The 26029-nt window shown below is 55.2% G+C and overlaps 1 protein-coding gene across 2 annotated transcripts; it reads left to right on the top strand.

Annotated features, from left to right (window-relative positions):
- Positions 1 to 7886: 7886 nt before the first annotated feature.
- PGF (placental growth factor) lies at positions 7887 to 21994 on the top strand. Of its 2 annotated transcripts, XM_079769726.1 has the most exons (7): positions 7887 to 8269; positions 9478 to 9520; positions 13766 to 13962; positions 14756 to 14832; positions 16917 to 16946; positions 17052 to 17114; positions 21083 to 21994. In XM_079769726.1, the coding sequence occupies exons 1-6, from the start codon at positions 8195 to 8197 to the stop codon at positions 17107 to 17109; spliced, it is 480 nt and encodes a 159-aa protein (XP_079625852.1). In that variant the 5' UTR covers positions 7887 to 8194; the 3' UTR covers positions 17110 to 17114; positions 21083 to 21994. The 2 variants fall into 2 exon arrangements, with proteins under 2 accessions (XP_079625852.1, XP_079625853.1); XM_079769727.1 differs by lacking the exon at positions 17052 to 17114.
- Positions 21995 to 26029: the final 4035 nt, after the last annotated feature.

The raw sequence follows: 26029 nt of genomic DNA, 5'->3' as shown, positions 1-26029 counted from the left end.
TGAGTGAAGGCCCTTGGGCCAGACTGGCTGCTTCCCCAGACTCTGCAGCCTCTGGACACGGCGTCCTGAGGGTGAGGGGCGGGGATGGATCTTTTGGTTATTTTTTTTTTTAATATAATTTTTTTATTGATTTCAGAGGTGAAGGGAGAGGAAGCGAGAGATCGAAACATCAAGAATGAGAGAGAACCATTGATCAGCTGCCTCCTGCACACCCTCCACTGGAGATCGAGCCTCAACCCCAGGCATGTGCCCTGACTGGGAATCGAACTGTGACCTCCTGATTCAGAGACTGACAACCACTGAGCCACACCGGCCGGGCCTTTTGGTCACTCTTTTCCTCTGCTTCCCACAAGTCCCTCTGCAGGTGCTCAGGGAAGTCCTTCACTTACTATCCACAAAGCAGGCATTACTTTTTGTTCCTTTTGGGGGAGCAGCTGGAGAAGACGTTTGTCACACTGACACCTTGAAACATGGCTGGGGCACTAAGAACTCCTTCTCCAGAAGCCTCGGGCCCTGGTTCTAGGGCCCATATCCCTCCCCTTTCACAGAATCCTCCCACTTTGGGGTGGGTGCCTCCCCTGGGGGAAGGGATGGTCAGGATTCACAGGCCAGGGGATCCAACATTTACTTTGATCACACACACACACACACACACACACACACACACACGCACACTTCGGCATCTTCCCCGCCCTCTGTGTTTGCATAGTACTTTGCACCCTGACTGCAATTCTTCAGATGTTAATTCATAATGATCTGTAATTGTCTATGAACTGGAGCATAACTGCCTTGTGATGCGACTGGCACAGAGAAGGGGCCCTCTTCTCTCCCACCCTCTCCCCATATTCCCACTCTATGGAGAAGGAGGTTTCCAAGGTTGGCTCCACCCCTCGGAGGGCAGAGAAATAACCTGGATGCCTGGCCTCCTCTGGGATGGCTTTCCTGCCACCATGGTGACCATCGTCCTGGTGACCATAGCAGGGTCTGCTTGAAGTTTGGTGGGAGTCAGCTGGCCCACCTCTCTCCCCTCCCCCCAGGAAATGATCATACTAGTTGGAGTTTATTAAGCTTTTCACAACACAGCAGGCACTGTGCCATGTGATCAACTTCCACTTTCTCATTTAAACTACCAGCCTCAGCCCTAACCGGTTTGGCTCAGTGGATGGAGTGTCGGCCTGCGGACTGAAGGGTTTCAAGTTCAATTCCGGTCAAGGGCATGTACCTTGGTTGCAGGCACATCCCCAGTTGGGGGTGTGCAGGAGGCAGCTGATCGATGTTTCTCTCTCATCGATGTTTCTAACTCTCTATCCCTTTCCCTTCCTCTCTGTAAAAAAAAATCAATAAAATATATATTTTTTAAAAACACACAAAAAACTACCAGCCTCAGAGATGGGGTTACAAAGCTGGGAAGACTTGCCCAAGGTCACGCAGCTATAAAAGGCAGCTCGTAATCCTGCCCAGCACGGCCTCCTTGCGCAGCCTCAGCCTGTCCTGGTCCGCCCCTCTCACTCTGCTGCTTGCTGGCCAAGGGAGCCTGCACGAGGGACTTCACGTCTGGCAACCTCCGTTTCCTCACCTGGGACATGAGGCAGCAACGCTTCCATTGAAGGAGGTTAGAAGATTCCCATGTATCAAGTGTGTCAGCACAGAGCCTGGCACACAGGAGGTGAGACATGGGCAGGAGCTACCACCCGCCATCACCCCTCGGCCTCCCCAGCAGAGGGCGGAGGAGGAGGGTGACCTGCCATCCCCAACCACCCAGCTGTCACCGAGGCGGGACAGCCCCGGGCTGGGCTGTCAGCAGGCTCTCCAGTTCTCAGAGAGCTCCGTTCCACATCACAGCCGATTAGTTACAAATAGCTTCCTCTCCTCCTGTATCACTTACGCAGCAGAGAGAAAGGGACGATTGTTCCCGAGGAGGGAGGTCTCGCGGCCCCTCCCACCCGGGCGGCTGAGAGACGCAATCGAGAGGAGGGTCTGGGAGGAGAAGGGGCACAGTCGCAGGAAATGAGGATGTGGAGGGTCCCTGCAGGTGGGAAGGACCAGCTGAGTGTCCACTCCCAGTGGGCAGCAGGCAGGCAGGGGACCGAGGGTCCTGAGCTGTGAGGGCAGGAGGGAGGCAGTGTGGCCCCAGCTCGTGAGCCTGATTCCCCGACAGCAGCTTGCCAAGTAGCCCCCCGTGGGGAGGACCAGTAGCCGGAGCTCAGCAGGTGCCCGGCCTCTGGATTTCTCCGGGGCTTTGGATACCACTGGGATCTGAACAAATGCCCCCCTCAAAGCAGCCACGACTGGCTGGCCTTCCAGCCCCTCTGGTTTCAATACAGCCCAGGCCAGAGCCTGGAAGACCTGGAAGGAAGCTCAGTGTCAGGGACGCTGCTGGACATGAGGTGCTGGCTGTGGCCCCAGAGCCCCCCTTGGCCCCTGATGGTCCTTGACTTTGCTGCCACCACTAAGCTAGATCCCTCGGTTAAAGCTCAGGGACAAGAACATACAGAGTACCCCTTTGTCGTTCCTCTTAGCACAGCTGAGACCAGCTGGCATTTTCACAAAGGGCTTCACTAAATACTAAGGGAGAACAAAAGGGAAATAATTACAGAAAACACGAAAAACCCAGTCCTGGCTGCCAAGTTCCCAAATGCCTGGGACGAGGCTGCGGCACCTCGCCTGGCTTTCCTTGTTCACAGCCCTCGTGGCGGGTGCCATCTCGTTTCCCGCCCCATGGGAACCACTTGGTCGCCCGTGGCCTCTGCTCTTATCTCCCTTCCAACTGGGCCCCACCCTAAGCCTCCCATGGCGTTCTGGTCTCTGGGCCAGGGCATGAGCCTTGTCCCCTGGGGGCTGGTGGGGCTGTGGTGACCAGCCCAGGGCATGATTACACAGTAACACGAGGTTGTCCTCCCATGCTCTGGCCCCACCAGAGAGGACCACCCAGGTTGTCTTGAGTATGGGGTCTAGGAAGGCTACTTCTGGAGGTGGAAGGACATTCGGGGAAGGAACAGGCAGACTTGGGACACTTTTCCTGTGTGGAGAGGAGAAAGTGCCCTGAGGACTGGCCCAACTTAACAAACACGAAGTAAGCCCCTACTGTGTGCCAGGACTACACAAGGGAGTGGGGAGCCAAATGTGAACAAGCGTCTGTCCTCTCAGGTGTCACAGTCTGCAGGAAGCGAGACAAGCAGCTGGGTAGTGATGAGACTGAGGGCCAGGTCATGATGAAGGCAATTCAAGGTGCTGTGGGAACCTGGATGAGGGACATCTCTCCCAGTGGTGGTGGCCAGCACGGCCCCTGGAGCCTGCCTGGATGGAGTGCATGAAGAGGGGCTCAGGGTTGAGGTTGAGTGGGGCCCAGGAGGCAGGTGGAGAAGACAGAGGCCAGCCAAGCATCTTCTTGCCGGTGACTTGGGGTAGCAGGCGGCTATAGCAGGTCTAGCCTATAAAGTGGAAAGACTGTCAGCCCCCGCTGCCCACTGCTGCTCTCCCTGGCAGCCAGGAAGGGGGAGAGTCTAGCCCTTGGATACTCTACTTCCCACCCACCTGTTGCCATATTCAGGGACAGGGTCAGAGGGAATGTGCTGACCTAGGGCCACCTTAGGCACCACTCTAGCACAAGATGCCAAATTGTCGTAAAGAGAGAAAACAAAGTCATAGTTGGGAAATAGTTTAGAAGGCCCTGGCTGGGTAGCTTAGTTGGTTAGAGCATGTCTCATACACCAAAAGGTTGCAGGTTCAATTCCCAGTCAGGGCATATACCTAGGTAGGTTGCACGTTCGAACCCTGGTCGGAGCACGTACGGGAAGCAGCCAATCGATGTTTCTCTCTTCTCTTCTCTCCCCCCTCGCCCCCATATCCTCGGGTGAGGATTAAAAAAAGACATGAAGAGGCCAAAATGGGAGAATGAGTCAGGAAACCAAAAGCTAAGAAATTGGGATGGATTCAGCCAGGTGCTTCAGGCTAAGACCATGACTAATGCAAGGTGTGGGAAGCCTGTGTTTGGGGCAGCCTTGGGAGGCAGGAGCAGGCCTGGCAGCATAACATGCACGGCTAGTGCTCATGGCTGCTCAGGATGACTGTTGTCGTGGACCAAATTGTTTCTACTGCCTACACCCTTGTGTCCACCTGTATTTTCTCCTTGTGACATGGTCAGCTCCAGGCCTGGGATGAGGGCTTCTCCCTCCCACACATCAACCTACCTTTCAGAGTTTGTCAAACACCTCCTCTGCCCCAGCAAGGGGAGGCCCAGGCAAGGTTTGAGACATTGGCCCTGCCTTCAAGGTATTTGCAACCTGGATGGTAGCGAGAGCTTGTGCTCACCGTAAAGAGCTCTGGAAAAAGACTAGGATGATTTCCATCTCTGTTCCTTCCTCAGCAGTCAAGCGACTATGGGCAAATTACTTACACTCCCTGTGCCTCCATTCTTCTCATCTTCAAAATGGAAATAATTAAAATGTTTGTTGGGAGAATTCACTGACTTGACGTGTTTAAAGCACCAGGCACACTGTTTGCCACATAATAAGCGCTCAATAAATATTATGCATTTATTTATATAAAATATAAAACAACAAATGATTGTGATGGTACACAGTGAAATGCTGAGTTCTGAACAGACTTGGCCAGTAGATCTACTCAGCACCTGAGTCTACTCAAAAGCTTCGAGGACAGCTGAGGACTGATCGCCTGGACGGTGATGGTGGGAATTGGTGTGTGTGAGTGTGTGTGCACGCACCTGCAAATCCCCCAGCCTTTTGCTCCTCTGCAGTTGGCAGAAGCCTGAGATTATTTTCTGTTTCGTTCCATGATGACGACTCTGCTCTGTCACTACCATGTTTTTATATCTCTAATTAGAATCAGAAGTTTATTAGAAACCGTGCCTAACAACTACTATTTCCTGCACTGCAGGTGCTTCAGCACTCCTCACCTATGAGGTAAGAACTATTATTATTCCCACTTATACGGAGACAGCGGGGCTCTGAGAAGTAAAGGAAGTTACTTGAGGTTATAGGGCTGGAGCCACCTGCACGTGTGCCCTGGACCGGATGTGAGCAAGAGGAAACTTCTGTTGAACCCATGGACAGTTGGGGGTCTTTTGGTTTCTACCACCTACCCTACCCAATTCATCTCAAGCCCACGAAGCCATGTTTAGAAGGGTATGGTTCTCAGACAAAAAACACCGACACACACTTGTGGGAAAGGCAGACATTGCCCAGACACTCCGGAGTGTAAAAGAGAGAGCTGTGGCCACCTGTACCCGCCACCTCTCATTAACGTAAACTTCCAGGGACCCTCCATACTGCATGCCCAGCACCTGGAACAGTGTCTGTGAAGTATGGTAGCAATCATCTCAGGTAGAAACTGCTGTTTGGCGTCTGTACTTATTTGTTTGCTAAAACAATAGAAAGTTATTTTGATTTTCTGAACTTATGTATGCTATCCCAATACTCCATTGATGATGGTTTGAATATCCCATTGATTGTGATCTCACTGGTCATCGAAACACATTCTTCTGGGAACCAGGACAGCTCAATTATCCTAAATTGTCTCAGTAGCTACAGATAACGAGTTTCCGTTGACTCAGTGGTCCCAGAATCAGAACAGACCCTAAATTGCCTCAGTAGCTACTGATAATGCATTCCGGTTGACTCAGTGGTCCCGGAATCTGGACAGTACAATTATTCTAAATTGCCCCGGTGGTCCCAGATAATGTGTTTCTGTTGATTCAGTGATTCGTAGATACTTTAGATAACTAACTTGCTCAGTTTCACTTCTGTAAAAATGCTTTTCGCGAAACAGGTTCCTCATTCCAGACCCAAAGATGTAATCGATACTTTTGTGATATTCTGCCAATACAAGCCAGATGTGGCAAGCTGTTCGGGGCTGTGAGGTCTGGAGCGCTCTTGCTCCCTCGTACGCCGCCGGCTTTTAATAAATGACTCCATAATTTGACTTTTTGAGGCGTCCTTTGTAAAATGGGGGTTACACTACAACATCTGGAGCATACTAGGGCTGAAGCAATATCTGTCCATTGAAAAAATGAATGAATCAGCACACACAAATATACAAATATACACAGCCCTATACATACACAGTTATAGGCAAATATGCCCTATAAACAAATGCTCAAAACACTCAGTTATAGACAAGCATATACAATAGATACTTCAATACACAAATTCAAATAGAAAATAAAGACACATATGAACACATGCCTATGTATGCACAGATATTATGGGCATACACATATGGTCCAGATATGCACAAATACATATCTATTCATCTCCATTCACGTGAACAGTGATTCCGAGACGCCCTCCACCATGACCCCAGACCCAGAAAGGAGTCTGCCTGCTCCATGAGCCCTAGCGTGCTGGAGCTTGTCAGAAAGTTCCTTACAGCCCCCGCTTAGCTGACAGGTAACTGGCTCCTGGACCTTCGGGCTTGGGGTTGGCCAGGCAAGGAGACAGCATCTCTAGCAGCCTCTCGTGGGTGGGCAGGCAGGCAGCGGACGCAGAGGTCACTGCGGTGAAAGCTGGGGCTGCCCTGGCCTTTTTGCTTCTGGCTGGAATGTAGGGGCCGCCTCCCTGGCCTCCCTCCTTTCCCCCAGCCATCCACCAGCTCCAGGCCTGGGCCAACCCATGACCCCAAATTCTGCCAGGTTCTTGCAGCCGGGGGGCTGTGCATGGAGGGTGGTGGCGATGAGCAAGTGAGGACCATGGGAGGGCACACACAGATGCACAGCGATGCACCATCACACATAGAAGTTGGTGCCAATATTCACACGCGGAGCAAGGCCCACGAAGACAAAGGAAGACATGCAAACTCACAACCCCACTGAAATGCACATTCAGACACCCTCCCAAACACACCTGGGGACACAGCGGATACACACACACACACACACACACACACACACACACACACACACACCGTCACAGAGCTACCCAAGGGACCAGGTCCACACACAAGTGACAGTTGTACATACAGCGGACACACGCAGACACTCAGACCCCACAGAGACTCATAGCACAGGTGGGTCCTCACAGTCACACGTAAATGCCCCCCCACACACACACACACATGCACAGACACGTGCACACACAAGCACACGTAGACTCCCTGCGGGCAGACCCCTGCCAGCGGAAGCATCACCTGCTCCTGGGACCAGGCGGAAAGGCTGCACCAGGCCACACTCCGCTCTGCCTGTGGTGGGCTCGCAGGGGGGGCTGAGGACACTGCTTCCCACGGGGGACCGGCTGCCTGCGCGCTTGGCCCGGAGGAGGCTGCGCGGGGCAGAGAGGCCGTTCTGAGCCAGGTGGCTTGGGTTTTGTCTCTGTCAGGGACACACACGCCCACTCTCGGAGTGCATATGTACGCTCAATATAAACATGCAGGGGCACTCTTTCACCCCCGAGGGTTGCGGGGATGGCATAAGGTGGCACTGGAAATGAAGGGCCAGACCAAGTTGCCGCCTTCCTAGAGGTAAGACGCCGCCGACGTGGGGCTCCACAGCTCGATGCCCCGACGCAAAGTCGCCAGCCTAGGCGCGCAGGCGAGGAGCTGTGAGCCCCGTTCCGCTGGCAGCACGGGGTCCTGGCGCCGCGGGCACCAGGCTCCGGCGGCCCCGGGGTAAACTGCGGGCTGGGCTCCCGGGGGGGGGGCGGGGAGCGCGAGGGTCCGCGTGCCGAGCGCCCCTTCCACGCACGCCGCTGCGGGACGAGCGCACTCAAACCCGCGCCGCCCCGCCGCCGGGCTCGGGGCTCGGGGCTCGGCCGCTCCCAGAGAGCCTCGTCCGCGGTGGGCGGGGCCGGTCTGGAGCCCCGCCCCGTTCACGGCTCCCGAAGCCCCGTCGCCGACCAGCTCCAGTCCCATAAGAGCCGCTGTCCGAGCAGGAAGCCGCATCTTCACCGGCCCGCGGGGAGACGCGGGGTGGCGCGGAGAGCCCGACGGACCCCCCCCCCCCCCCGGCGGCCGCGTGCCCACCCCGCCGGGCGCTTCGCATCAGGTTCCCCAGCCGCAGACTTACCTGCGGGCTCCCGGAGGATGCTCGGGCCACCGGCCCACTAGCGGGGACCTCGGGGCAGCAGGGAGGGGGGCATCCAGCCCCCGACTCAGCTCCTCGCCCCCCGTACCAGGGACTCCCCCGGGGGGGTGAGCATGGTGATTTTCCTCCGGAGCCCCCTGCCTCGGGACGTCTGAGAAGATGCCTACCATGAGGCTGCTCACTTGCTTCCTGCAGCTCCTGGCGGGGCTGGCGCTGCCTGCTGTGTCTCCCCAGGTAAGACCCACCCCCACATCCCAGCCCGGCTCCCCCGATCTCCTCAACCCCAGCACTCAAAGCCGGGGGGCTCCGACATCACGGACCCGCTCCCTGGAGCGGCACCTCCAAGGATGTGCACACATTTCCCAGGAGTCAGGCTGGACCGCGTTGTCTGGGAGGAGACCTCAGAGGCTGGGCTGTCCCAGACTCCAGCCCTGGGGTCTGTCGTGGTGGGGGCAGGGAAGCCACAGGGCCGGGAGGGAGGCTTCCTGTCTGGCCCCTGGAGCCACCGTGGCTTTGCTAAAAGCATCTCTCCACTCATCCCAGGCCGGTCCCTGACCTTGTGGCCGGGGTGGAGGCCTGTGACCAGGCAGGCGCCCCCAGGACCTCTGACCTGGGCTGGTGGAGGGGAAAGCCGGCACAAGAAGCCATTGGTGGGGAGGCTGGGGCCTGCCCCGGGGCCGAGCGCAGGGCTCCAGGGAGGGTCTGGGGCAAGACAAGAGGTCCTGCTGTACCGGCTCTCTCCCGGGTGGGCAGCCCGAGGTCCCACGTGCAGGGCCTGGGGAAGTGAGCAGGGCCCTTTTCCCAGGAGCCGGGGGAGTCTGGCCAGGAGCCAGCTTTGGGCAGTGAAATACTGACAAAGCCAATGAGCTGCCTTCCCACTGCGCTGTCCCGCTGCCCTGGGCGTCTGCAGCCCCAGCCCAGGAGTGGGTGGGCTAGACAGACCCTGGGGCAGAAAAGCCCCACCACCAGCCACCCGCGGCTGCGGGGCCGGCCAGAGGTGTAACGTTACCGGCACACCAGCTCATGGCGCCACCCGCTCCAGCCCCTCAGCTCCCACCAGCTGATCACCTCTCCTAGGCTCTGGCACCCAGCCAAAGCCGGCGGCATAGGGCCCAGCAGGGTGGCCAGGGGGCTGGGGAGGAGGAAGACCCCGAAGAATTGCAAAGATCTTTGAGACACAGAGAGCAAAGTCCTCCAAAAGCCGCCAGACTCCCACCCTTTTCTAATGAGGAAACTGAGGCCAGAGTGAGGGCTGGGACCCACCCAGGGTCCAGTGAGGTTTTCGTTGGACATGGAAAGAGACAGCTCTGAGACAGGGCAGAGAGTGTGTGCAGTGGGTGGGAAGGAGCCCGGATGGCCCGCTGTGCTCTTGGCAATACACTCGGCCCCAGGGCACACGGCCCGTGATGGTCCCCCTCATGCCTGCACCTTTCTGTCCACAGCCTTTGGCTCTGTCTGCTGGGAACAACTCGTCACAGACGAAAGGTAAGCAAGCTGGGTTGGTGTGTGTGCTCACCACGCCCGCTCCTTTCACGCCTCTGCAGAGGGTGGGAAGGGACTGGCCTGGAGGGGGAGGGGGGGGTGCAGGATGATATTAAGTTGGGGAAAGTCTGCAAGCTGGCTGATGCCCGGGCTGACAAAGTTGGCAGAGCTTGAGAACCCTCCCCCCCCCCCGCCCCCCATTGTGACCCAGAGGCCCAGAGAGGTGTATTCCTGGGCCGGGGTCACCCAGCGAGCAAAGCTGGGGCCAGGAACCCAGGGCTGGTCTAGTTGGTTCAGAGCCCCTTCGCAGCATGCTGCCGGGGGTGCCGATGAGGTCTTGGAGGGCAGTGTGGGCAGTGAGTGCCAGGGGCTAGACTGGTGGTCTGGGAGCTGGGTACAGCGGGCAAACAATCAAGAGAATCAGGAGGGGAGAAGGGACCTTCCCTGCAGCCAGCCCTTCCCAGCAGCCAGGCCTTTTCATTGATTACAAACAGACAGACCACGAGTCGCGCCCTCCCTGGCCCCTCCACTCTCCACCCAGGGTTGCATCAAGAGGGAATCTTCAAAGGGCTAGATGGTTGCCAAAGAGACATACGTGCAGAAGGCAGGATGCTCATGCCAGGCCCCCTGCCTTGCTCCTCCCTGTCTGCCTCTCCAAGACGTGCAGTAGGCCACACACCGTTTCTGAGGCTTCCCTCTGCTCCGTGGAAGTGGGAGTGTGTAGGGACGTGCACACGCACACGCATGATAGCCAGTTTGGGCTGGGAACACCCTCTCCCTGCTGGCCTGCCTGTCTGGTAGTCAGCTTCTCCTGGGCCTGGCCACGCTCTCAGGCCTGAACCCCAGGTCCTGAGAAGGTGGGGGAGGCAGCAGCTCTTGGCTTCATTGATACTCCCTCTCCCCTTGCTGTGCCCTCTGAGACTGGCACCATATTATGCTCGCTTAGATTTGGGGAGGGACCCATCACCACCTCCACCCCATATCCTCTTTGATGCTTTCAGCGTGTTTCAGGCAACAGCTGCTGAGGAAGCCTGAGCCTCTGTTCCCTCATCTGTAAATGGGAGCAGTAGACTACATAATCGCTAAGGCTTTCTCTAAGTTTGTAGGATTCTCTGACTCCATGGAGGGGACTCAGGAGTATATATTTTCCAGGGACGAGGGTGAGGAGGCTTGGAAGTGTCAATTCATTAGGGCAGCTAACCTGTCATCCTCACCAGTCAGGGAGCCTGTATTGTGGCCATGGGAAGTCCCATGAGATTTGGACCCCAGTTGTCAAAATCTGAATATGCCACCCCCTCCTGCTAACCCCAGAGAAGAGACAGCATGTTCTGTACTTTGCAGCCATGGATGCTGGTTTTTACTGCCACTATCGTGTAAGAGCATTGGGCATTTACTGTAATTCTGTGCTGATCACAGGCTGTGAACTAGGAAGGCACTTGTATTCTCCCGATTTTATGGATGGAGACTCTGAGGCTCACAGAGGCCCATGGGGTTGCCTAAAGCCTTGGACACTCCTCCGTATCCATGGCTCATGGCTGAGCAGGCATGAGCAGCGTGTCCCTCGCGGCAGGCTGGCTGTGCGTCCCACCCGTGGCGATGGGGAGGACACCTGCCGGGCTTGGGCTGTGGCCAGCAGCTCTGCCCAGCCCTGCGGCCTCCCCAGGAGCTTGCTCTCAGGATCAAACAGTTCCCTTCTCGAGTCTCCTCCGTCCTGGGGGGTAGGCAGCTGGAACCACATAGGAGGCTCACCCACAGGGCTGTCAAGAACCCACTCGTGGCCCTGGGAGCAGCCTTTGCTGCACGGCCTCGCCCTGGCCTGGCACTTCCCTGGGCGGCAGCCTCCCACTCCTCCCACCCCGACCCCTGCCTCTGGGCCCGGAGCCGCTGAGCAGAGCCCTTTCCTGAGGGCCTCAGCCCACGTCTGGGAGTGGCCACGACTTTCTCAACTGGCCCCTTACCCAGCCGGCGCCCTTTGTTTCCCCCACACCCCCACGCAGCGGCCCCCAGGAACCGATTGCCCCCTTTCCTGGTGGCTGCCGGGGACGCCAGGCCCCGCTCACCTCCTCGGCCTTGCCCCAGCGCCGTCTGGCCATGTGGTCCAGAAAGTGGCGGGTTTCAGGGCCCTGCAGCCCGGCCCCGGCGATGCAGTCTGTGTGGTGGGGCGTGGGGGTGAGGAAAGGAAATCCCTTCTTTTGCCGCCAAGGCTCAGCTGGCTCCGCTTAACCTGGCTGTGGCCCCAACAGCCCAGCTGGATGGGAATCTGTTTGCAGACTCGTAGGGGGCTGGGATACCCCTTCTCTGCTGCTGTCCCCTCCCTAAAGGCTGCTCCCGGGGAGGATCCTGAGCCGTCCACGGCACTTTGTCAGCTGGCTGTTCGCTGTTATTTATGTTTTCCAAGGTAGAGATTAAACGCTCAGAGTTGCACAGCCTCGTGAAGAGTTCAGACTGAGCAGGCCTTCCCGGAGCTATGATAGGGAGCTGCCCCTCTGGCCTGCACTGCAAAGGCTGGCTTCCCTGGGGCTTCGGGGCTGCTTGTGGGAAGAGGGGCTTGTTTCCCCCTTGGGGGCCCAGGGAGAGTGCCCCCGTGACCTGGAGAGGCAGGGGAGGCACTGGTCTTTCTCCCATGCCCGGGCCCAGCCCCGGTGCCCCCTAAGCACACAAAGCAGAACGGAGCAGCAGACGCCCAGATAAGCATGGTTTATTGCCTCTGCAGCCTCCTCGGCCGGCTCCACGTGGACACGCCGCCTCTTGGGTGTTTCCCACCAGCCCGCAGCCTTTCCCCAGGGCCTCTGCGAGGGCTGAAGTTTATTTTTCCTCTGAGATTACCCTGAGGCTCACATCCTCATAGGCTCAGTGGAGTGGACTTTGGCCCCTTCTGCCTCCTAGAAAGGAGGTGAGGGGCTGCTGGGAGAGCCATTGCTCTGGGGCAGAGGCTTCAGGGGCCCCAGGTGACCCAGATCCCATGCCCTCTGCCCCCAGCTGAGGACAACCATCGTGTGTCGGGCAGCATGACCCAGGGCCGGAGATGTTTCTCCGCCCACGGTCTCAAGGCTGGACTGGGTTGTGTGCCCGGAATCACAGACTGTCTGTCAGAGCTGGGACAGACACCTTAGCAACCCTCTCTTCCCAACCTGCTTCTTTTTCCCCAGCCGAGGAAACTGATACACCCAGAAAGGTGAAGTGACCTCCCCAAGGTCACGCCGTCAGCGTAGGGCCAGGACTAGAAGCTCAGTCTCCTGCTTCCGGTTACTCACTTCCTGTGAGCCTCGCTTTGGGGCCAGGCCCCAGGCCTTCCCCTGAAGGAGTAGCATGTTTTGAGAGATTCCAGATCGGCCCCGCTGAAAGCTCTTGTTCATGACCACAGGACATCCTGGGGGTCAGGGGTCAGGGGTGGGGGTGGGGGGTGTCCCCGATATTCTTCAGTGAACAGTCATCTGATCAATAAGTTATTATTTATCCTGTGTTTACTGGGTGCTCGGGTGCCTGTCCTCACAGAGCCTCGACTTGCTCGTAAAGGAGATAAGAGCCCCAGTGATTGAGATAAGGCCAGCCCCTGGGGCCTAGTTATACTCAAAGGAGGAACATCTGTTCACACTGGAAAAGTTGGAGAGAGCTTTGGCGAGGCAGGGAGGCGGGCCTTGAGAAATGGGTGGTAAGCTCTACTTGGTTGGAAATGAGAAGTGGGGGCGGAACACAGCCCAAAGGTGGGAGGGATGGTGACGTGGCCCAGTTTGGTTCAAGGGCTGGTCCAGGTGACATGAGGCCTGGGGACGGAGCACGTTGCTGGCTGCAGGCTTGGCTGCCTGGCGAAGGAGCTGGCCCAGCGAGGGGCAGGAAATAAAGACGAGGGCGAACTCTGCAAGCCAGTCTCACAGAATGTACAGAAATGTTTTCTGCCAAGTCCCGGGGACCGGGAAGCACCAGAGCAGGCCTGAGAAAGACCGAGCGGGCCTGGGGCACGCTCCTCGGAGCTCCAAGGACCCTAAGGCAGGTGTGGGTGCCTCACTGAGAATACAGGGGAGCGCTCGGGACACTGGGAAATTCTACCGGACCATCGAAAGGTCCAGCAGTCTTCCCAGAGGGATGGCATCAGTTCAGAGCAGAGGCGGGGCTCCGACAGGCTGAGGGCTTCCTGGAGGAGGAGGTGTGGGCTAAACCCGGAAGGCTCTGCCAGGCCGAAGGAGCCAGGATGGGGGCATCGAGGAGCAGCCGCTCCTGGCCTGACCAGCTGCCTGTGCCCTCTTGCAGTGATGCCCTTCCAGGTAGTGTGGGGCCGCAGCTACTGCCGGGCAATGGAGAAGCTGGTGGACATCTTGTCGGAGTACCCCCACGAGATGCAGTACATGTTCAGCCCGTCCTGCGTCCCCTTGCTGCGCTGCACGGGCTGCTGTGGGGACGAGGCCCTGCACTGTGTGCCGGTGGAGACGGCCAACGTCACCATGCAGGTAGGGAGGGTCTCCTGTGTCCTCGGCCTGCCCCCTCGTCCACACCCTACGCAGCGGTTCACCGCACCCACCTGCCGGAAGGGACCTGGAGAGGGAGGGAGGGCAGACCGGGGTCACAGGACTGCAACCGGCTCTCAGGCCCGGGCTCTTTCCACCCAGCACAGCGCCCCTCCTTCCAGCCTGCATCCCACCTTTGGGCCCTCTCACCGCCTCCCTGATCAGCTGTCCCAGGCTCTGGCTTAGCCCCACCCCAGGTCCAAGGCTATCTGGCAGCGGGTGGGAGAGATTGGAATCTGCTCAGACTCGAGAAATCCCTGTTTATACCAGGAGTGCTGGGTGCCCTGAACCTTACACGCACACACGCGTGCACGCACGCACAACACAATGGTCTGTGGAACACTGAGTAGTGCCAAGCACTGTGCCAGGCACTTCCCTAGCTCAGCGTTCAGCCTTCAAGGCAAGTCTTATTCCCATTTTACAGATGAGAAGCGTGAGGTTCATGCCTCGCTCAGCAGGGAGAAGAGTCACGATTTCAACATGTGTCTCTGACTCCAGCGCATGGGCCCCATTGGTACATACACTGTAGCTAAGCTGGTGGCCGCCTCCCTCAGATCCACAGGCTGATGGGAGGGCTGTTTGCCCCACACCTCAAAGCAGAATGAGGGCATGTAGTCCAAAGGGTGGGGGGAAACATGGAGTCTGGTCCTCCCCGCCAAGGAGGGTGTGGAAAACGTTGGAAACCCACGGCGACCCCCCACCCCCAACTCAGGCATCCAACCTTCCTTTCCCGCAGATCCTGAGGATCAGCTCTGAGCAGCGGACCTCCTACGTGGAGATGACGTTCTCGCAGCACACACACTGCACGTGCAGGTAGGTCCTCAGGGAGTGGCGGGCACAGGCCCCGTGCACGTGGCAGCCTTGGTCACACGGCTGCCGTCTCTGCTGCAGGCCACGCTTCCTTCCTGGCTGAGCGAGGCCGGCCAGGGAAACCGGGGATCAGAGGCAGCTGTGTTTTGTCCCCGCATCAGCCAGTGTTTGCTGAGGAGGTGGTCCCAGGAGTTGGAGCATAGCCGCCAAGAAGCCACAAGGGTGAAGGAAGCCCGAGTCCCTCCCACACTTTCAGGGGCTCAGGGCACACCACCCCCTCCCTGAGATGGGAGGCAGTTGCCACAGCCCTGGAAGAGACACTGAGGCAAGGACGGTTCAAGCCTGGGCTCAGTGCTGGGCCAGGCTGGTGCCTGCGGAAGGGGACAGCTAGGCCGAGGAGCAGAGGGGAGGACAAGCTGTGGCAGGAGGAAAGGGGTAGAAGGAAGAAGGCATTGGGGTTTCTGTACAATTGCACCCCCACCCACCAGAGCCTCTGCCCAGCCCGTTCCCAGGGCATCTGAGCATTCGTTTCTAGGAGAAGCAGGCCCAGCACTGCCGACCAGGCCTAGGGAAGAGAGAACCCGCTGAGGTGCTGTCCTGGTGGCCCTGGGCTGAGGATGGAGGCACCAGACAAGAGGTCCTGAGCCCTATCCTGGGGTGGGACCAGAGGGCCACCATCGTTTATTGTGCCCTTCTGTGTGCCTAGCCCCACACGAGGCACTTGGATGTGTTTTCTCATTCAATGTTCAAATGTCCTCATTCTCGTTCAAATGAGAATTAATTGAGCACCTCCTGTACGCCAGGCTCTGTCCTGCAGCCTGGAGATGGAGTGGTGAGCAAAACAGACAAGGCCCCTGCTCTCAGAACAACCCTGGGAGGCCGGTACTATCACCAGCTCCATTTTACGGATGAGGAAACTGAGGCTTGGTGTGGTTCCATGATTCGCCACTGCTTATGAGTGAACCCCACCCTATCCAACACCTAAGCCTCCCTCTTTCATGCCACCTCTCCTGGCCCTTCTCCAGGAGACCCCGCACTGCCCTGGCCTTGGCTCTGCTCAGTGTCCAGGGCTCTGGCCGCCACTCTTGGACCCGAGCCCAGGCTCTAGGCCCTCTTCACTATACTGCCATCAGGGGCCCTGCCTCAACCCATTTCCCCCCATTCCTCCCAGCCAGGCTTAGCCATACAACAATAGCTCAGCAATGGCCCCTCCCAGGCTCAGTGCTGACCGGTGACCTTTCACGTCCCACACCACCTTGGCCCTCACAGCCACTCCGCTGGGGCAGGCAGGCGAGGAACTGAGGCTCCATGAGCATCTCTGACGTGCCCAGGATGGCATAGACATGACCAGGCAGTCCAAGAGGCCCTGGTACCCTGCCCTGGCTCCCTAGGGCAACATTCCCTGGCCACGCTGCCCTACACCCCCACCCCTGTTCCCAGGGAAGACTGAGGCCCTGTCCCCTTCCAACAGGCTGGCCCACAGGGACACCTTTCTTCTCACTTCTGGGCCAACAGCCACAGCTCCGGAGGCAGGGCCAGGACCTGCCTGGTGACTGTGGGGCTGTGCTTACCTCCCCTGCCTCCGCCCCTCACCCGCTCCTCCTGCTGTTGCCCGCAGCATCACATCCCTGGAGCAGAGGTGGCAGGTGTGCCCTGACAGGCAGCCTTAGCTGGCAGCAACCACCCTCCTCTCCCTGGCCTCACTCACTCTCCTTGAGGAAACTGGGTGCACCCTGGAACGAAGAGCAGGAACAAGAGAAAAAGTAAACAGAGAAAGGACAGGCTTACAAATCCCCAGATTTGATGTCAAGAGGCTGAGAAGTGCAGAAGGTTATGGAAAGGGCCCCCAAGGGGAAATTCCTCTCTCTCTCTCTCTCTCTCTCTCAGAGGGGTGACGGGAGTCTAGGGTGGGAGCTGAAGCCCAGAGGCCCCTGGCCATCTCTTCCTCACCAGCTCCATGCTACCCCCTAGTGGTTTCAGCGCCAACTGCAGGACCAGGACTCCGATTGTCTGAGGGGAGGCGTGTGGGTGGCAGGCAGCCCACACTTAGCACTCTCCTGATTCTCGCCTGCCCTCTGTTTTCCCAGGCCTCTGCCGCAGATAACGAAGCCAGAAAGGTAAGTGGCCTGGCTGGGGCTCCAGACTGTTCCTGGGCCTGCCAGCCCTGTCCTAGCATGATAAGCTCCCAGCCACTCTGTCCTGATGCTTTTGGCTTATTGCAGGAGGAGACCCAAGGGCAGTGGGAAGAGGAAGAAAGAGAAGCAGAGACCCACAGACTGACACCTGTGAGTGTGCTGGGGGGCCCAGGGATGACAAGGAGGCTGAGCCAGAGGGGAGCCCCCACCAGCAGGGGTTAATGCTGGGGAAGGGGAGAGCAAGGCCCAGAGCAGTCTTGGGGGCCAGACCAGGGAGGTGCATTTTTAGAGATTCTAGGGCCCAGGCAGCCTCAGGGGGCCTTGGATCTTGTCCTGGCTTTGCACGAGTCTCGGTGTGGCTTGAGCAAGTCGTGTCAGCTCTCTGCGCCTAGTTTTTCTTTCTGTGTAAAATGAGGGCTCGGGGGCCCAGCTAGCATTTAGTCATTCTAGAAACAGTTATCCCGTACTTGACTGTCTGCCAGGTATACCAGCAAACAGACCAACAAGGTTCTTGCTCTTAAGTGCTTACCTTCTGGTGATGAAAAGTCCAACAGCTGGAAACATAGCCAGGGCTATTTCCTAGAGGCCTTGGTGGGGAGCACCTGCCCACCGGCTCTCACACCCTGTATTTCCATCCCTCCCCCACCCCCGGGGGACCCCGGGTCCACTCGCTTCTATTTCCCTCTCAGTGTTACCCGTCCATCTTGGCTTCACACCTGGAGACCCAGGGTGGAGTCCAGGCCTGAGTGGAGTCTAGGCCAGAGAAGGACTAGAGAAGGGAAGCTCAAATATGTGAGTAAATAGTGAAAATAAAATATTTCACGTCTACAGTAACTTAGTCACATGACAGCTACTTTCGGCTCCAAGACTCCAGGAAATCATTTGGGGCTGGGGGCCTGGACCTGGCCCCGGGGGTGCCCCTCCATGAGCGGAGGCTTCACCCCACTCCGTGAAGACAGGGGTTCTAGGGAAGCCGGTCTCCCACGGCGTGTGGCCCTCCTTTCTCCCTGGGCCCAGGCAGCAGCTGGGGGAGGAGCTGGCAGTGCAGTCTATGCAGGGCTCCCCACAGCCCGGCAGGCCCGGCTGGCCCTGTGGCTCCACCCACCAGGGCAGCCGTCTTCAGATCTTCAGACGTCTCCCAGGGAATCTCCTGAAAGAAGCTCAAAACCACGTGCTCTCTTGCTCACGTTTAAGTTAACACTGAACTTTTCCATCAACGTTGTAAATAGTTGCAAAGGTATCATTTCTGGCATGTTATAAATATTAATGTTTTCATAGAAAGCCACTAGACAGCTCTTCAGATGGCATGCCTATGGGATAGGGCATTTTAATTTTTTAAAATATATTTTTATTGATTTCAGAGAGGAAGGGAGAGAGAGAAACATCAATGATGATAGAGAATCATTGATTGGTCGCCTCCTGCACACCCCACACTGGGGACCGAGCCTGCAACCAGGCATGTGCCTTGACTTAGAATTGAACTTTGACCTCCTGGTTCATAGGTCGAAGCTCAACCACTGAGCACGCTGGCTTGGCAGGACATTTTAATTTAATACCATCATCCACTTTAGAAAGAAATGAACGACAGCAATATAAAATATAAATATGAACATTCTCCTCTAATAGTGGTTGCATATTTGCATTGCTTCTTTTTTCCTTGAACTCCTATTCCCATTTCACTCCCCCACAACATTTCAGCCTAATGTAATTTAAAAACAAACATATTTTATTGATTTTTCACAGAGAGGAAGGGAGAGGGATAGAAAGTTAGAAACATCGATGAGAGAAACATCGACCAGCTGCCTCCTGCACACCTCCCCACTGGGGATGTGCCCACAACCAAGGTACGTGCCCTTGACCAGAATCGAACCTGGGACCCTTCAGTCCGCAGGCCGACGCTCTATCCACTGAGCCAAACCAGTTAGGGCTAGTGTAATTTTTTTGATGTTGAAGTCTTTTATATATCACCTTGTCATGTGTACCTGCTACAACAATAGCATATAAGTTTGAATTATTTTAATTTTCCTGTAAACATAAACTCTAAATTAAATTTTTTCCTGGAATGGATTATCACAATAATTATCTGTAGTACCAATTGATCAAAACAGCACAAATACATTATATTTTAATAAGTATTAACTATAAAAGTACAGTCAAGCCCGTGTGGCATGGTTGGGCATCGTCCTGTGCACCGAAAGGTTGCTGGTTCCATTCCTGGTCAGGAGACATGCCTAGGTTGCAGGCTCGATCCCCCAAGGGGCGAGCAGGAGGTAACCGATTGATGTTTCACTCTCTCATCAATGTCTCTCGCTTTCTCCCTCTCTCTCCTCCTTTCTCTAAAAATCAATTTTAAAAAATCTTTTTTAAAAAAATATCATCAATCCCATTAAGGATGCATCTCCATGAGATGGATGTGACTACCTCTTTCAATTAATTAACTCGTTAATGAATGTCACCTCCTGCCAGACTGAAACAGGATTCAGCATTAATTCCATTCCTGATCACCAACTTTATAGATGGAAAGATTGAGAAACCATGCTCACATAAATAAGTAGATGGGACTAAATGTCACTTAACTACTTGAACTTGTCGACTTAAGAACCATCCATACCTGTAGAGAATTTTTAAAAGTTTAATTGAGTCAAACTGACAATTCCCAGGAAGAAATCTTAATGGGTTGAGAAAATTCTCTGCAGCGTATTTTTATACATTAGAATCCAAGGAGACAAAAGAAGGGTTACATGAAAGTCACTGGTGCTCCGTAGATTAGGGAGGCAGGCGAAAGCAAAGCGGGAACATCTCTGGGATTGGGTAGAAAGTACAATGGATAGACACATACTCCTTTTGCATAGAAGGGCACAGATAGGAAATGAGTAACATTTACAGCACATAGAGAGGGTCTTCCGGGAACAAGATAACCATGAGGGGCTCCAAGGTCTCCTGATTCCAGGGGAAGTTGCTCCCTGAGGGGCCTGGAAAAAGAGATTACTCTGGCATTTCCAAGGTATGTTATCTTAGAAGCAAAAAGACTCTAGGCTCATTGAGGAAATGATTGAACCTTGTCAAAGAAGCTACAGGCCTCGGACATGACTTCCTGCCATAACTTGCTTTTAGTCAGGAAGTTTTATGTTCAGACTACCCTGTGTGGTTACTTTTAGTCTCTGAGTTTGTAGGGCCCCCAAGGGGACCTCCCCTGAGCTTGTCAGATTTAATATGTGACCCCTTTTTCATCCACAAACTCCCAAGTTATTTGCCAAAAACGTATCTGCTAACAAAGATTACTTCTCATGACATGTAAGCTGACAATTCGGTTGAGTTGTTCTTTAATTTGTTGAAAGCAAAGACTTGGAAACCACCTGACTTGCAAAAGGCTTGGTTACCCAGTTATTTGCCATATTTCCTTTCTCTCTCTCTCTCTCTCTCTCTCTCTCTCTCTCTCTCTCTCTCTTTTCATATTTCCTTTCTCAACACTTACACCTTCAGTTGTTCTTTGTTCAGTGTTTGGCCTTGGGCCAAAGTATTGTCACGGCATAGGAATGGGCAGGATGCTGCCAGGTGGAAAGGTAATTGAGGTGAGCGCTCAGGATGATGGGGGAGCAGACCTCTCAGGCAGGCAGCTTTCAGGTGGAGAACTGGAAATAGATTATTTTAAAGCCATCAGTACTCACGTAGGGCTTGGACAATTTTCATGTACATCTAGGGATCCCTGCACCCTCGTCTGAAGACTGCTGCCTTAGAGTAATCAGAGGTATTAGCGTATGGAGCCAAACTGGGTTCATGTCCCTGACTAGCTGTGTGACCTTGGGCGAGTTTCTTAACCTCTTTGAGCCTCCGTTTCTCATCTGCAAAAGGATGATAATAGCAGTGCCTTCCCCGTGAGCTATCTTGAAGGGTAGATGAGAAGGTGCTTAGCGCAGGGCTGGGCGCCTGGGGACGTGCTTGGTGAAGGGTAGCTCCCAGCTTCTCTTTGGCCTTGGTGCGAGCAGAGATCCAGGCATGCTGCAATCTCCCTGTGCTCCCTGCCCTGGCTTCCCCCTGGGTGTGTCCCCGCTCCCGTAGGAGGGACCCCACCCTCCACAGCGTGCTGACAGCTGCTTTCTGTGTTTGGTCTCTGACAGGTGAGTTGATACTTCTCCCCCAAGATAACCAGCCCCTCGGAGGAGAGAGACTCCACACCCGGCTCCTGTATTTATTATCGTCACACTCTCAGTTACCTCCTTGCTGGCACCTGCCCTCTATTTATTAGCCAATTGTATCCCTGCTGAATGACTCGCTCCCTCCAAGATGAGGGGCACGGAGGGATAGGACCCTCAGGAATTCAGTGCCTTAAGCAGAACGTGAGAGAAAGAAGACAGCCAAGGCCCGTGTGCGCTTCAGCTCGGGAAGACGCAAGGCGTGACTTTGCGAGGGCCAAGCCAGGCTCCGGAGGCCTGAGGCTCCCCAAGGGGCTGGAGAAGGAGGAAGAGAAGAGGAAGAACCCACCGCCTGTCCCTGGGCCTTGGGCTCTGCATGGACCAGCAGCCCTGGCTTTGGGAGCTCTGGCTGGGATGCCGGTGGGTGGAGGCTGCGTGGGAAGGCAGGCAGCGGGTGAGGGGCCCTGTGGCTTCCTCCTCCTCTTCCTGGCGGCGGCTCTGACCCTGGAGGGCAGAACACTCAGCTCTGGAGAACAGCCGTCGCCCGGGGCCTCGGCCACTCCTCGTCCCCTCTACGGTTTCTCCTCGCGTCTTGCCACAGCTTGTCCTGGGACATTGTTCTTTGTGGCCAAGGAAGGCTTCGCCATCCTGCCCCGCTCAGGGACACAGGCAACGAGGGGGCCCAGGCTGGGCATGGAGCACGCTCTGCCTGCATGGCTGTCTGGCTGCCAAGCCAGATTCTCTTGAATAAAGTTATTCTAGTCTGGAAACCTCTGCTCCCGGGAGTGTCTGCCGGAGCAGCGAGCAGCAGAAAGTGGAAGCAGGACAGAAAAAGGATCGTGGGCCCGCGGCTGCCCCCAGGTTGGCGTCAGCCTCCTGCAGCTTCCTGGGGTGCCTTCTCCCCAACTGCTCTCGGCAGAAACCCTGAGGTCCACTCTTCCTATCATGAGGTATTCCCAATATTTAGTCTTGGCCCCAACGTTGGGGGAACTTGGACCCAGAATCCCATGAACACCCTCTAATGCAAGAGCACAGTCCCCTCCATCTCCCCCAGGGCCACCCCATACCCGGCCCAGTGCCTGGCCCTCCGGACCCTGAGTGAATGGGGGTTCCTCAGGTCCTGGCCCCCCATCTCCAGCCTGCTCAGGCTACTGAGTGCAGGGGTCTGCAGATGCTGCCTGATTTCCTCTCCCTTTAACTACCATCCTCCTCTGCCTTCCTCCTGAAGGCCTTGGCCTGAAATGAGAAAAAGTGCTTTTTAAATTTTTTTCAGTCCAAACCACAGACTGTCAGACCCCATCTACCTCTGGTCCAAAAGGGATGTAGTTTTATTGTTGTCGGTGTTGTGGGAAGGGGAGTTCCCCGCTCACTGCAGGCTGCTCAGGACAAACCCACAGGGCCCAGGGGCAGGCTCGCCTGGGGCTTTGGAGGGAAGCCCTGGACAGTCCAGTGGGTGGGGTGGGTTGGCCCTGCTGAGGCAGCTGGCCTTGGCAGTCTGTTCTCCGAGGCCTGGGCCCCCTGGAGGACACTCTGGTCAGAATGTGCTCTGGCTGGTGATCACAGAGGGGGTGTGGACCAGCCCCAGGGCAAATGCTTTGCAGAAGAACTGCACTTTCTCTCCTGCTTCTCTCCCCTTGGGCCGAGGCCATGCTGAGCCATTGCCTTGGATGGACTAAGAGCTGAGAATAGCACCCCGTCCCCTCGGCCAGGCCCTGGATTGGCCCCGGGGGACCCCAGCTCAGTCCCAGGAGCATCTCCAAGGCTCTCAGCTTCCCAAATCACCCACATGGAGGTCAGTCTTCCTACACCGGCCATAGATCCCTCTAGAGAACTAGACAGAGACGGGGGGAGCTCTCGGAGGCCAGAAGCAAAAAGCTGCCCCACGGGGATGAGTAGGAAACTGTCCATTTGGCCATCTGGGCAGTCCTTTCCGGTCAGTTAGGTCCTGAAGGGCCCTTTTCACTTGCTCATTATATATTCATGGAGCACCACCTGTGTACCTGCCACTGTCCCAGGCACCACGGGTCCAGTGGGGAATGAGGCACACTAGGATCTGCTCTCCTGTGTCTGAGTGGAGAGACAGACCATAAGCGTGTGTTACAGGATATTGGGTGGACTTTATTGTTGCTCAAACTGGTGGCTGGACCTAGAACTAAGGAAAAAGGAGCCCTGATACCCCACACTCTGAAACAAAGGAGAAACGATTTGGGGCTGGACACACCTGCCTACAGGGTTTGTTAAGAGGTGGCTGAAGTAACTCTGCTAGGCCCAGACATCACCCAGCACCTCCTCGAGCTCCCCCTTCTCCATAAGCAGAAGACCAGGAAAGGAGAGGGAGGTGAGGTCGCTGGAGAGCTGGGTTGCTGGTTCCTCCTCTTCCTCTCTGTGGAGTTGGATTTGCCCCGGTGCTATCTGAATAGGAACTGGAGGGAGTGGAGAACTGAAGAGTGACAGGGGACAGAGAGAGGGGACACCTTGGGGGCATCCAGCAGGAATTTCCCACGGGTCAGGGGGACATGGTGAAAGGTGAATGGCCAGAAGCATCCTTGCCCATGTTCTCCCAAGAGGGAGACCTGCAGGTGAGGAGATCCTACAGGCTGTGGGTCTAGGGTTGGGGCAATTGCTGAGTGGGACATACCAGATATGGAGCTGGAAAAGAAACACATCAGGGAACAGTGCTATAGGGTATCCCTGTGGTGCACCAACAAGACAGTTGGCATCTATCATGGGAGGCATAGTCATAGCCAAAGAAGAAACGGCCCCAGCTAAGAGGGACTTTACTCCAATTTCTCCTTCCTGGCCCATTTGAAAGAAAGAGAGGGAAATGGGGAGGAGTACAGAGATAGACCATGCCCTTCCTAGCTCCCTTGAGCCAAATCTAGCCCTGTCTTTGGGAAAGAGAGGTGTTATACTTACATTGGGTAGACCAGCCTAGATGGGGTTGGACCTTTAATAAATTAAAGTGACAGGAACATTAGAAGATCTGCCCAAAATGCTATTAAGAGACAAGAAAAGGAGAATCAACATAATTCATCTAGAAGCAATGATGAGAGAGAGAGAGAGAGAGAGAGAGAGAGAGAGAGAGAGAGAGAGAGAGAGAAACTGGGTTGTTTGTGCTTTCACTGTTTGCTCAATAAGCAAGTTGCACATGTAAACAAAGAAATTAATACGTCATTGCCAAAATGGTTCTGGCACATTAGATATGACCTTGACTTCTTTGACATTTCTCCCCTGAGAGGGAAGGTCTGTTCCCTCTCTTTGAATCTGAGTTGGCCTGGGTCTGCTTTGATCATAGAGGATGGCAGAAGAGACCCTATAAGAGTTCCAAATCCTTTCAAGAGAACTGGAAGCTTCTGCCTTGGTCTCTTGGAACCCTGAGCTGCCATGTAAGAAGTTCAACTATCATGAAGTCACCATGTTGGAAGGAAGCCCAAGCTAGCTGCAGAGAGGTGTGGGGAGAGAGAGAGAGCGAGAGAGATGCTCAGCCAGCCTCCAGTTGTCCCAGGCTCCCAGCCTTTACAGTCATCGCAGCGGAAGTCCCAGGACTCATGGAACAGGACAAGCTGTGCCCTGTTTGATTTCCTAACCTGTAGAATCATGAGATATAATAACAAATTGTTATGCAGCAATAGGGGCTGAGTGGAAAACAAGGAAAGGTGATCAGATAGTGTTTGGGGGGAAGGTACTGTAGACCAGGAGGTCATGGAAGGTGATATTTATGGTGAAGTCTGAAAGATAGGAAGGAATTCACTCAAACAGAAGACACCACTGATGGCAAACGCCTTAGAAGGGATCCCAGCAAGGCTGGGCAAGGGAGGAAGGGGCATGAGATGGGATTGATGTTTGAGGTGGGCAAGGGCCAGATCATGCAGGGGTTTGCCAGGTTAGGAGTCTGAATTTTGTTATAATGTGGAGGGAAACCATTGGAGGGTTTTAAGCAGGGGAATGAAGTGACAGCACACATATTTTTGGAAGATCACTCTGCCTTCTGTGTGGAGAATGGGTCTTGGGGGCACAAGACTAGAGGAACAGCCAAAACCGGTTTGGCTCAGTGGATAGAGCATCGGCCTGCGGACTGAAGGGTCCCAGGTTTGATTCCGGTCAAGGGCATGTACATTGGTTGCGGGCACATCCCCGGTAGGGGGTGTGCAGGAGGCAGCTGGTCGGTGTTTCTCTCTCATTGATGTTTCTAGCTCTCTATCCCTCTCCCTTCCTCTCTGTAAAAAATCAATGAAATATATTTAAAAAAAAAAAAGACTAGAGGAACAAATACCACTTACAAGGCTGTAGCAGATCCAGGCAACCAATCAGAATGGCTTGGTTTAGGAAGAAGTAATGGAGATGGAGATAGTTTGTTCCTAATGTGCCATGTGGACTGGTTACCCTGATCATTCATTCTTGAGCTTTTTTTGAGTCTACTAGAAGCAAACAAATTGTAGTAGATACATGAATGAGGGGGCAAAATATATCAGCATATGAAAGTCTTCCCAATTTCCCACTTAGTAAAGAGAATCTCATTCTGCAAGAAATAAGGAGAACAGGAGAAAAGGCTTAGCTGAAGGGGCTACGTAGATCTACCTAAGAACACACAGAGACAAGGCAAGCCAGAAAAGGGAAAGAAAAGACCTCACGGCTCGGTCTAGAGAAAGAGCTTGGGCTTTGTTGATTTAAGAGCTTCTGATTATTTAAGACAATTTGGGGAGAGAGGGAAGGGTTTGTGAAAGTGCTGCTACACTTCCCTCATGTTGAAGTTCCTAATGTTCTTTGAGAGATGCTCACTCAATAAGGCAGAGAGCCAGCCCAGTGGAACACCTGGATGAGCCAGGGTTGCACAGAGAGACGTAAGAAGACATTGTCTCTGATCTTACAAAGCAGGTCGAAGGAGTCTGAGATGCACAGATGATTATAAAAGAAAGACGGCCACATGGCTTA

The sequence above is a fragment of the Cnephaeus nilssonii genome (genome assembly GCF_951640355.1).
Source record: "Cnephaeus nilssonii genome assembly, chromosome: 4".
Lineage (NCBI taxonomy): Eukaryota > Metazoa > Chordata > Mammalia > Chiroptera > Vespertilionidae > Cnephaeus > Cnephaeus nilssonii.
This window is presented reverse-complemented; position numbering and strand designations above follow the sequence as displayed.